We start from the raw sequence: 13,668 nt of genomic DNA on the forward strand, positions 1-13,668 counted from the left end.
TATAGAGGTGCTTTAATGTATTTACAATTTTATTTAAATAAAATACATTTAGCCTATAATAGTAATAATCCCCTCAGAACAGGGAATGACCTTCCAATAATGCCCTGGCTGGGTTAAAGTCCTTCAGCTTGGGCCTTCAACTCTTTCAGCCAGGGTTATTGGCCAGTAATGCCCTGTTCTTCGTGGATTATTACTTAAATATTACAAAACCATTGACTGCAATATCAAATATATGGCTTGTAGTACCAGTTATCATAGCCCCAAGGATGACCTCTGAGGTATTTTAATATATGTGTCAATAATATTGTCCCAATTAAAAAAAATAAACATATTACTGTAATGATATATCTATAGACATGCATTCAATATATATATATATATATATATATATATATATATATATATATATATATATATATATAAAATATATATATATATATATATATATATATATATATATATATATACTGTATATTTAAATATACATATATACACACAGACACACGTTATGGTGAGTAAAAAAAGTGACAAAAACCCTCCATGAGAAAAGCAAAAGGTGGCACTGTGTGCTCATTTGCATGCCAGAATCCCTGCAGTGGAAGCACTGTGTGTTGGGTGATAATGGTGAAAGGCAGGGTTGTAGACATGTCTAAGACATGCACATGAGGATACAGTAATATTTCCATTATATATATATATATATATATATATATATATATATTTTTTTTTTAAGCATGTTCTTGTACAGCGCTGCTGGTTTTTACGTAGCGCATTACAGAGACATTTTACAGGCACAGTGGATCTTACAATCTATGTTTTTTTGTGACTGAGGCACAGGGAGATAAAGTGACAAGCCCAAGGTCACAAGGAGCCGACACCGGGAATTGAACCAGGTTCCCCTGCTTCAAACTCAGTGCCAGTCAGTGTCTTTACTCACTGAGCCACTACTTCTCCTATATACATAGCCAGAAAGGTATGTGCAGCACTTTGTCTTACCTTCCAGTATTCTCAGGAGTGTAAAAAGCCATTGACACTGTATTTCTGTTTCTGACATATCCAATTCTCTTTAGCGCAACAAGCTCTTTTTTATCCACTTCTCCCAGAACCAAAAACCAGCCTTCATCTTTGGCCTTTGGAAACATAGGAGCAACTGCTTTGCTGTCTTGTTTTCCCTATGAGAAAAAAATAAAAATACATTGAATATGACAAAATATCATGCTTATTTTAAACCAGGGGTGTGCAAAGTGGGGGGCGTGCTCCCCCAGAGGAATTGCAAGATTTTCTGGGGGGGGAGGGTGCGGCTGTTACAGAGGCCCAACGCTTCCCCGGCATTTAAAATAAATGCCGGGGATCACGTTAGGCCTTTGTAACCTTTTAGTTACCTTCCCTTCCAGCGACGCATCTCCATGGCAATTCACGTTGCGGGGTCACGTGGCGTCACATTGCGATGTCACATGACCCCGCGACGTTATTTGACGGAGGAGCAGTGCAGGGAGGGGAGGGGGGAGCGGGGGGGGGGAGGAGACAGGGGGGGCACATGCAGGAAACTTTGCGTACCCCTGCTTTAAAACTATACTTGAATATATTTTTGCAAAGTAAAATCTTTTATTGTTTTCTGAACAACCAGACCGCCCCAAAAATGATCACCTGTTGTCACATGTTATACTATATTAGTGAAAGCACTGTATGCCTGCCTGCCTGGATGTCCGGTGTCCCTAGGGGAAATCTCATTGGTCCCTTGGGCCGCCCGCCCCCGCACACCTCTCATTGGCCTGAGGCGGAGTGACGGGCCACACACACACACACACACACACACACACACACACACACACACACACACACACACACACACACACACACACACACACACACACACACACACACACACACACACACACACACACACACACAGCAGCTCTATACACACACACACACACACACACACACACACACAACACAGCAGCTCTATACACACACACACACACACACACACACACACACAACAGCTCTATACACACACACAACACAGCAGCTCTATTCACACACACACACACACAACACAGCAGCTCTATACACACACACACACACACACACACACAACACAGCAGCTCTATACACACACACACACACACCACAGCAGCTCTATACACACACACACACACACACCCCCTCTGTCCGCCCCCCCCATCACGTGCGCCGCCCTGCACTGGCTCCGGACGGGAAGCGCGGCCCTCCTACCCCAGCCGCTCCCTTACCTCCCCGGCGCTACCACCCGTTCAGGTAAGTCACTGTGCGTCCCGCCTCAGCCTCAGGCCCACTGCGCGTCCCGCCTCAGCCTCAGGCCCACTGCACATGCCGCCTCAGCCTCAGGCCCACACAGGGCGCTTCCTACCGCCGCTCAGCCGGACGCCACATCGAGCGGGCGCCGGGGGGGGGGGGGGGGGAGCGCGAGTCTCAGGCCCACACAGGGCGCTTCCTGCCGCCGCCTGCACGCCTCACTCAGCAGGACGGCACATCGGGGGACCAAGCGGGCGCCGGGGGGGGGGGGGGGGAGGAGCGCAAGTCACGGGGAATGGTGGGGGGGGGGGGGCGAGCTGCGAGTCACGAGTCACAGGGAACGGGGGAGTCACGGGTAATGGGGGGGGGCCACCAGCCAAACCAGCAGCGGGATGGACGCACGGAGGAGGGGGGGGGGAAATGCCCATACATAAATTATGACAATACATATGCCCACTGCTCTCCACCCCCCCCGCTCCCCTTTCCCCCGTCCCCCTTTCCCCCGTCCCCCGCTCCCCTTTCCCCCGCTCCCCTTTCCCCCGTCCCCCGCTCCCCTTTCCCCCGCTCCCCTTTCTCCCCCCGCCCGCTCCCCTTTCGCCCATACATAAATTATGACAATACATATGCCCACTGCTCTCCACCCCCCCGCTCCCCTTTCCCCCGTCCCCCGCTCCCCTTTCCCCCGTTCCCCCGCTCCCCTTTCCCCCGCTCCCCTTTCCCCCGTCCCCCGCTCCCCTTTCCCCCGCTCCCCTTTCCCCCGTCCCCCGCTCCCCTTTCCCCCGCTCCCCTTTCTCGCTCCCCTTTCTCCCCCCCCCGCTCCCCTTTCTCCCCCCCCGCTCCCCTTTCTCCCCCCCCCGCTCCCCTTTCTCCCCCCCCCGCTCCCCTTTCTCCCCCCCCCCCGCTCCCCTTTCTCCCCCCCCCCGCTCCCCTTTCTCCACCCCCGCTCCCCTTTCTCCCCCCCCCTCTCCCCTTTCTCCCCCCCGCTCCCCTTTCTCCCCCCCGCTCCCCTTTCTCCCCCCCGCCCCGCTCCCCTTTCTCCCCCCCGCCCCGCTCCCCTTTCTCCCCCCCGCCCCGCTCCCCTTTCTCCCCCCCGCCCCGCTCCCCTTTCTCCCCCCCGCCCCGCTCCCCTTTCTCCCCCCCCCGCTCCCCTTTCTCCCCCCCCCGCTCCCCTTTCTCCCCCCCCCCCCCGCTCCCCTTTCTCCCCCCCCCCGCTCCCCTTTCTCCCCCCCCCCCCGCTCCCCTTTCTCCCCCCCCCCGCTCCCCTTTCTCCCCCCCCCCGCTCCCCTTTCTCCCCCCCCGCTCCCCTTTCTCGCCCCCCGCTCCCCTTTCTCCCCCCCCAAACCTTTACAACAAATACTCACCTATTGTTCCACGATTTATAAATAATACTACCTATTACGCATTTACATCCCGGGCAACGCCGGGTCTCTCAGCTAGTACATTATATAAGGTCACAAAAGGACTTCACTGTTTTTTCAGGGTAAAGCCAAAAGATGAGAACTGTAGGACTGTGCAGTAATCTATGCATCACATGCCTTGTGTTTGACGGGAAAGAGGAAAAGATTTTGTTAATGTACAGTAGATGTGCACTGTACATTGTTACTTGAGTATTTTTTCATCTCCTAGTTCATTTTGAGGGCCTTCATTAACTTGGTCATTGATATAATCAGTTCTAATAGCTTTCTCATTTCATGAATATGAGGTAAATGTTTGTATACTTCATGTTTAGGAATACATTCTGGCTATTTGAGGATGTGCACTCATGTCATTATAAAATATGTCAGAAACACTATTCCCAGGGATACAGGGTTAAGTCGAGGTAAAGTCTACATTCAGTGTTAAAGAAATGGCAAGGCCAATATCAGGAGATATGGGTATTTGCGATGAGCCAAAGCAATTAATTAATTTGGGACATTGGTTAATGAAGACAGCTAAAAGAAAACACAGTTAAACCAAGTTATTTTATTAGTAAATTGGTTTATTTGTGCATTTTTTGCTTTAATTGTTAATGTGTTTGTGGATACTTACATACAATTTAGGGGTAGATTCACTAAGATTTTTTTCCTGAGCTAATGTCGTATTTAAATAGTAACTATATGCAAAAATAACGGTCGTCATTCAGCATAGGCTTAATATCACATTATTTTTTATAATACTGCGCTATCATAAATAATGGTACGTTATTTAAAAAGCAGGGAGGGAGAGAATTATGGGAAATATGCTAAATGAAATCATTTTAATATCTTTCACATATTTAAAATAACAAATTTCCCAGTTATCTCACCATGTGGCGCGTAGGGTATTCTATTTGGAGGTACAGTATATAAATCAATGTGCCCTGACCTTACATGATTTTTGTGTGAGTGAATCTTGGTTCAAGAGACACTATTTGCTTTCGTTAATACTCCGTTAGGATTAATAGGCATTACCTTAGGTTAATGCAGGGCCGCCAACAGGGGGGGACAAAGGGCACTGGCGTCCCGGGCCCCCTGCGCGGCCGGGCGCCAGTTAATTAAATAAATAATAATTTAAAAAAGCAGGGCCCGCTCCCAACGCGCATGCGCAGGACAAGCAGGGCCCGCTCCCAACGCGCATGCGCAGGGCAAGCAGGGCCCGCTCTCCCCCCGCTCCAATCGCGCATGCGCAGGGCCCGCTCCCACCCGCGCTCCCAACGTGGGACGGAGAGGGAAGTACCGGCAGTCAGCTCCTCCTGCGGCCCGCTCCCCCCCCCCACGCTCCCAAAGTGGGACAGAGGGGGAAGTACTGGCAGCCAGCACCTCCTGCGGCCCACGGGACGGAGGGGGAAGTACCGGCAGCCAGCACCTCCTGCGGCAAGCTCCCCCCCCATGCTCCCAACGTGGGTCTGAGGGGGAAGTACCAGCAAGCTCCTCCTGGACCCGCACCCCCCCCCAGGCCAGTTTCCCGCGCACCCCCTGAGCCCACCTCCCATGCCCCCCCCCCCCGAGCCCACCTCCCACGCCCCCTCCCCCAAGCCACCTCCTGTCCCGGGGAGCTGCTGCGGGGATATCAGGAGCAGGAGGGGGAAGCGTCCAGCGGCAAGCTGGTCAAGGTAAGTCACCTCACCAAGTCATCGTCACCCACTCAGTCACCGTCACACACCCAGTTACTGACCATCCCCCACCCAGTCACTGTCCCCCGCCAGTCACTGTCCCCCGCCCAGTCACTGTCCCCCACCCAGTCACTGTCCCCCACCCAGTCACTGTCCCCCACCCACCCAGTCACTGTCCCCCACCCACCCAGTCACTGTCCCCCACCCACCCAGTCACTGACCGTCACCCACCCAGTCACTGACCGTCACCCACCCAGTCACTGACCGTCACCCACCCGTCACTGACTGTCACCCACCCGTCACCCACCCAGTCACTGACTGTCACCCACCCAGTCACTTACCGTCACCCACCCAGTCACTGACCGTCACCCACCCAGTCACTGACTGTCACCCACCCGTCACTGGCCGTCACCCACCCAGTCACTGACTGTCACCCACCCAGTCACTTACCGTCACCCACCCAGTCACTGACCGTCACCCACCCAGTCACTGACCGTCACCCACCCGTCACTGGCCGTCACCCACCCGTCACCCACCCAGTCACTGACCGTCACCCACCCAGTCACTTACCGTCACCCACCCAGTCACTGACCGTCACCCACCCAGTCACTGACCGTCACCCACCCAGTCACTGACCGTCACCCACCCAGTCACTGACCGTCACCCACCCAGTCACTGACCGTCCCCCACCCAGTCACTGACCGTCCCCCACCCAGTCACTGACCCCCACCCAGTCACTGTCCCCCACCCAGTCACTGTCCCCCACCCAGTCACTGTCCCCCACCCAGTCACTGTCCCCAACCCAGTCACTGTCCTCCACCCAGTCACTGTCACCAACTGTCACCCACCCAGTCACTGTCTCCCACCCACCCAGTCACTGTCATTCCCCACCCAGTCACTGTCTCCCAGTCACCAAGTCACTGTCTCCCATCCACCCAGTCACTGTCTCCCACCCAACCACCCAGTCACTGTCAAGAGTCACTGTCTCCCAAAGTCACTGTTTCCCACCTACCCCACCCAGTCACTGTTTACCAAGTCACTGTCTAACACCCACCCACCCAGTCACTGTCTGTTGCTTGATCATGTGCTTTATATTGACAATATACTGCACCCCGTCCCATGAAACGTTGCACTTTTGTCATGGTCCTCTGTAATAAAAAATATGTTACTTTGAACTACAAGTTGGTACTGAGTGTGTGCTGCAAAGTACTCCTGGAGCTGTAAAAGGACTTTGGCCAGATTTGGGACTGCACCTCTCGGTGTTCCTGCATCACCATTAGAGATCCTCTTCTTGATGAAACCGCCAGGGTGCACTAGACCTTTCTGTGACGATATTTAACAAAATGTGACTACTTCGCTGTATAAATAAATGTTATGTAACCATGTATTGTCATCATAACTCTGTGCCAAGGACATATTTTAAAACGAGAGTTTACTCTCAATGCATTAATTTCCTGGTAAAACATTTTATAAATAAAAATAAGACGGTACGTTTACCGTAAACCGAAACATCTGACCAATGATGGTCATCAGCAGGAGTCATCAATAATGTACCTTTTTGTATCCCATTCGGATCCTGCGTAGGTTTACTTGGAGCACATATTCTTGATCAGCATGTAAACTGGCCCATTTTTTGTCTGGTTTGCCAGGGAGGACGGTAGGAATGGGTAGTTCATTCTTTGTTTGAATTGCATCTTCCCACCATCCTTTAATGCTCAATCCAACTTCTATAACTGGAAGATTTGATACAAAGTTCCAAGCCTATAGGGAAAAAGAAATATATTTGAAAAATTGATGCACATCATTTTAACCAATTGTTTTTCAATCCCTTAATTGATCTACAATTAAGGGTCAGTCTTCTTGTATTGCAAAGGTTAATGATCACTGTGCATTTTTAGCCTTGACCACATATGGCTCTTCAACTTGGTTATTGCAACAGTCTGATCTAGCACTATTATTAAATAACAGAACAAGAAGTTTTGTGTTTGATAGAAACTACTGAATTTTATGGTTATTTATTTTTAAAAGGTCCAATGCATCTAAAGTTGTGAGGGGAAGTATTACCAGAAAAATGTATTACACAGAAATTTATGTTAAACTGCATTGGGTTTAATATGAAAATGATAGCAGCTGAAGTAAGCTAATGTTTGTGATATAAAGTATTTATAAAAATGCATTGTTCTAAAAAATAAAAAAAAATGTAGTTTGCTCTTGAGCTGGATTTATTGAGCTCAAAGGGGGATATGTATTAACTGTTGCAAACTGGAGCATTGCTCCAATACCGGGTTCAATTGCGTCACTTATCATTCTGTGCGACTGTCAATGTATCAAGCGGCTTTTCTCAATTTTTTGTCCCAATTTGCTTCCCCTGCGCCATGAGGGTTTTGGAGAGTGGTTATGGGAGGAGTTAAGGGAGGAGTCAGTGCAATATTCTAATTTGATGCATCAAAAGGTGTACCTATAGCTGGGAAAGTTTTCCACTCTCTTTGCGCCAAATAAATCCGCTAGGATTAAGTGGCGTCAGCCTCTCCTTCAAAGATATCTGTGTCAAATGTTATAAGCGACATTTTAAAGATTCACACATGTCGCTGCTTGAATATTGACGCAGATCGTCCGTGTTTGATACATATCCCCAAAAGATTTTCCTCTATTTCCAAATAAAAGGAATTCTTTTGAATATAACACTAGTGTTTCAAAGTACATATTAAATCATAATAACATTTGTATGTATTACTGTAGTACTTTACATGGGCAATAAAAAGTCATTTCAAAAATTACATTGGGTTTATATTACCTCTATAAACTGAAGTGATGCTAGATTACCATAATTTGTACTATAAATAATATGTGTTAGACATTGGAGGCTCTATCAAGCACGTTGTTAATTCTTGTCATGATGTTACAAAGGTTGTATTTTGAATATATAGCTATATATGTGCACACACACACACATATATATATATATATATATATATATATATATGTATATTTTTTTTTATAAATGCATACAAACATAGTCCACATACACGCTCACACACAAGCTATTTTTGCAGGTACTGTGAACACCAGCCAAACATATTTATCGGAGGATTAATCTTCATCTATTGAATCAGACAAGAACACTACCATGCATACAATTATTTAATTAGCAGCCAAATCCTCTCCCAGTCAGCAGCCGTTGCAGGCATACTGATGGGGCAGAAGATGCAAATCTCGCAGTAGTACTGCTTTTTCTCATTACTACCGCAATTAGCACTTAAATTGATGCTTTAAACCTGCTAATTTCTGGAATAATTCAGAATTTTGATGTTACCTGGGATCGCCTCACAGTAGAGACGACACCAGATTGCTACGCAAATTGAAGTACTTTTGAGCCAGATATCCATCATCATATCAGACAGAGCCAATTTGCATTTGGTTTTAAAGATAACAGAATGACAATTTATGCAAATAAATTAGGTAAGTTTACATCTGAGTTCTCCCTGAACTAATTATAACAATGTTCTGATAATTTTCCATCACATTTGAAACTTGGTGTGAGCTCAATTTCTATTATGACAGAAATGTGTTGTTAAGTGAAACCTTGTTCCGATTTATACAAATTGCCTTTATTCATATTTTTGATGATAATCGAATTAGAAATGCAGACATTTAATATGGTTTATTGAAATGTTATTCATTCATTCACTGTTGTTGTTGCGTATTTTATTCTTCTGAAATTGAACAATCCTTTTACCTACTATAACAAACTCCTAATTGTATGGTGAAGAAAACAGATCAGCTACCTGAAAATGTAAATATTTAAATTTCCTCTATACAGCCCTGTATAAACCATCCTAATCATTCAATGATTTTCTGAGAGGGAAAAATGATATAGCTTTATCCCTTATCAACACTATGAAAAAAAGTTAACATGAGGAAATAGAATATAAACACATTTTCTTTTATTAAAAAGGTAGAGAAATCATCACGGTTCACTTGTGGCACTGGACAATAATGATTCTAAAATACAATCTTTCATGCCACAATAGTTTTGTTCTAGAAAAAAAAAAACCCATCAAAACAAAAATCTAGCAAAATGTATTGTTGACATGCATTTAATGTACACCACAATATATATATAATATACACGGCACAAATTAAAATATTGAAATATGCTACTTTACAGAATAGCCTATAGCCTAGCAAAAAGATGTAAAACTGCACTATGAATATTAGGGGGGGGGGGGGAATAGATAGCGATTAGTTTATACATACATTAAGAAATAAGGATTAATACTAAGAGTACTAGTGTAAAAAAAATGTAGGAGTGACTAATAGACTATTTATTATATTGTATATGCACACAAGGGAGTAAGATGTTATAGTATAAAATTATTGCCCTTAATGCAAAGCACATAATAGTCTGTGGAGAAAACATTTTCATCTGTAGGGACAATAGCCTAATGAGTATAAGCAATATTATATTAACCACCTAATGAAGTGGATAACCAAAGATTCAGTTCTCTCTTGGTTAACAAGTTCAGTGAAAATCAGAGTCTAATTCCCATTTGAAAACGATTGTAAATGGAAATGATTTTATATAGAGCATTTCATATTGTTCAATTTTCCCCTGCATCGCTCAAAATCTTAAATGTTACATTTCACATTAGCTATAGGAAAATAAGGCACATTGGAATCCCACAGTTCACATACTTTATGCTTTGTGCACTTTGAGCAAAGAATTGATATATAACAAAACTATGACTTCTTCATAAATATTTAAAAAAGTACAAACATAGTCTGTGATTTCATCTGTGGCCGGGATATAGCTGTAGTGACCACATGCTGTATGTATTCATTGTCCTTGAGCTTTGTTACATGAAAAGGCCAAATCCCATTGCTTGCAAGCCTCGCAATGATGAGTGCGATTGAACATGTGGCGTCACGCGCGCCTTCTGCAGAGGCGATTCATGGCCGGGGGGGGGAGACGCAACGGGGTGGCGTGGCCTCACGGAGCTTGTTTGCCCTCATTGGCGGAATCGCTCAAATGACCCGGCCATTGAGCGACAAAATCAAATATTTTGTCGCACGAAAAAAAGGCTGCGCCGTCGCTCTTGCACATGCACGCTCTATGGCCGTCCTCATTGAGGTACGGCCTTTTGTTAGTGGCGCACGCGCAGTCACTCTCCGCATGGCCGCGGCCTTACAGTACAAAAAGGAGCTTTATTAACAGATGTTGATTATGCTCTTCACATCTAGACATGTATGTATGTCTTTATTTATATAGCGCCATTAATGTACATAGCGCTTCACATTAGTACTACACGTGACAATCATATAAATAACAAATAATACAAATAACAGATCATGGGAATAAGTGCTTCAGACATAAAAGTAACATTGTGGAAGAGGAGTCCCTGCTCCGGGAAGCTTACAATCTAATTGGTGGGGGGAACGTACAGAGACAGTAGGAGGGCATTCAGGTAAGTGCGTCTGCAGGGGGCCAAGTTTTATGTATCGTGTATTGTATTAACCACCGTGCTACTCATATGCTTCTTTAAGCAAGTGTGTTTTAAGGTGGGTCTTAAAGGTGCATATAGAGGGTGCTAGTCGGGTATTGAGGGGAAGGGCATTCCAGAGGTGTGGGGCAGTCAGTGAGAAGGGTTAAAGGCGGGAGAGGGCTTTAGATAAAAAGGGTAGAGAGAAGGTCGGGATGGTGCATAGCGAGAAATTAGGGCTGAGATGTACAGTAAGTAGGAGCAGAACAGTGCAAAGCTTTAAAAGTGAGGAGAATTGAGTGCGAGATGCGTGATTTGATAGGAAGCCAGGAGAGTGATTTCATGAGGGGAGATGCTGAGACAGATCTAGGAAAGAGTAGAGTGATTCTGGCAGCAGCGTTTAGGATAAATTGTACGGGAGACAGGTGAGAGGCAGGAAGGCCGGACGGCAGGAGGTTACAGTAATCGAGGCGGGAGAGAATGAGGGCCAGAGTCAAAGTTTTAGCAGTCAAGCAACAGAGGAACGGAGGTATCTTTGTTATATTGCGGAGGAAAAATCGACAGGTTTTAGATATGTCTTGAATGTGAGGGGCGAATGTGAGAGGAGTCGAGTGTGACCCCTAGGCAGCGTGCTTGGGCTGCGTGGACATTCGTTACTAGACACACTTTAACTGGATAACAACCAGGTTTGTACGGTTTAATTCTTCCCCAGGTAATCCTTACTCTCTCATGTTAGGAAAGTGCATAAGCTCGGTTCTGTCATCTTAAGTGGCCATTTACTGCGTAGCGTCTATAGAGTAGGGGGAATGAACCCCATAATGTTCGATGCTCCTAAGATGTGTGTGTGGCGGGGTATGGGTCAAAACTACCCTCAGATGTCAAAATGAGCAAAAAGGAAAACAAGCGATCCCACTAATGTATATTGACGCAAATAAAACCATTCAATCCGACATCTATAGGAAGCAGAATTCTAGAAACACATTATTATGTGCTCAAAGCTCCCATCCACGGTCGTTGATCAGGAATATACCAGGGACACAATTTATTAGATTAAAAAAAACTTTGCTCAGATAATGAGGTGTTTCTGTCCCGTGCAAGGGAAATGTCTGAGAGGTTTCTAGAGCGGGGATACTCAGCAAAAGATATAGCAACAGCTTTTGCTAAAGCAGATCTCAAAGAGAGGAGTGAACTTGTGTGCAAAAAATCTAGAAATTATATACCCAAACATGAAAGAGAAATATTGTCACGATCGGACAATAATAAAAGTCCCTTCTTCATTAGCACATATAGTTCACAATCTCAAGATATTTGCAATATAATATCTAAACATTGGCACACATTGTTACTAGACAAAGACATCCGCCCACTATTGCAACAAGGTCCAAGATTTTCCTATAGGAAAGCCAAAACTTTGGCATCACACTTATCACCAAGTATGTTCAATTTTAAATCCAACTTAACTGGAATTTCGAGCATTCCCAAGGGTTTCTATAAATGTGGGACGTGTTCCATGTGCCAGTACGCCTGCCAGAGTAAATACATTTCTTATACTAATTCTAAGAAATATCATATAAAGACCTTTCTTAATTGTAACATTTCGTTTGTAATCTACATCCTTTTTTGTGGCTGCGGACATAAATATATAGGCCGCACAATAAGACCACTCAGACAAAGAATATCTGAACATGTACGTTTAATTAAGAAAAGGGACTTAAACCATCCAGTTCCTAGACACTTTGCACAATGCCCTCATGGGGGCATTCAGAACTTTTCTTTTTCAGCTATAGAACATATTCCCTGCCACCCCAGAGGTGGCAATAGGGAAAATACCTTAAATAAACAAGAGATGTTTTGGATATACACTCTCAACACTCTCCATCCGCACGGCATCAACCATGAGTGGGAGTTGAAACACTTCTTGCATGGTTGAATGCGAGGGGAGTCTTGGGAGTGTGTCTCCATGCATCTCAACACAACTTTGTATTTGGTACTTTGTATTATATACATCTATTATGTTCTGTGCAATGTTGGAAACAAACATTAATTGTATTGAGATTGTCATCCATGGGACTCACATTTCAATGTGAGAAACATCTCACTAATCATCAATATTTATTATATTATTTTATTGATTTTTCAATATAAGTTTGACATTATATTGGTTTACATACATACAGATTTTAAATATATAATCAGTATTCATTATGTTTCAACATGTGTTATATATATATTTTTACTCATTAACTCTTACCATGTTTTCCCTGTGCAATTTGTTTATGTACACATATATTTTTTAACTCAGGATGCTGCACATCACTTGTACTTGTTTTTAATAGTATCATTTTATTAATTATTTGTTTTGTTGTTATCACTTGTCCTATTATGTGTTTTTGTGTATTCACAGTATATATTTATAGACATGTTCCCTCTCCACACAAGGCTTCAATCATGAATCAGAGTTCCATTAATTACTTTTACCTGATTCAATTTAATTTTCAGCCAATGATTGAAGGGGACCTGCCTATTTAAGATCCATGTGACCAGATTCATTATACTCTTTGATAAAGTTCCTAAACGGAACGAAACGCGTCAGAGAATTGAATCTTTGTGATGTCCAGCACCACGTCTTGAATAAAGATTGATTTTATCTTCACTTTGGCGGAGATTCTATTCATGCAGTGACCGCCGTTACTTCTTCTATTCTACTGCGTAGCATCTGCAACTCTTTATCTCAATAGCGCCCCATCTTAGGTTACCCTTACTATCATGAACTGTGGGATCATTATCTCGGCACAAGGTACCTCTCTTAAGCACTGTGTTTCGGAGACAACAGGGGGCCTA

The 13,668-nt window shown here is 44.9% G+C and overlaps 1 protein-coding gene across 2 annotated transcripts in view; it reads right to left on the minus strand.

Moving 5' to 3' along the window:
• The window catches only part of ASCC3 (activating signal cointegrator 1 complex subunit 3), an 806,286-nt gene that overhangs the window by 19,381 nt on the left and 773,237 nt on the right, over positions 1-13,668 (minus strand). For both annotated transcript variants that reach the window (XM_075597525.1, XM_075597526.1), the window contains 2 exons: positions 6,902-7,108; positions 997-1,172 (listed from right to left, as the gene is read on the minus strand). In XM_075597525.1, coding sequence (XP_075453640.1) covers positions 997-1,172; positions 6,902-7,108 — 383 coding nt within the window. The remainder of the gene's footprint in view (positions 1-996; positions 1,173-6,901; positions 7,109-13,668) is intronic.

This window comes from Ascaphus truei, chromosome 4, assembly GCF_040206685.1.
Source record: "Ascaphus truei isolate aAscTru1 chromosome 4, aAscTru1.hap1, whole genome shotgun sequence".
NCBI lineage: Eukaryota > Metazoa > Chordata > Amphibia > Anura > Ascaphidae > Ascaphus > Ascaphus truei.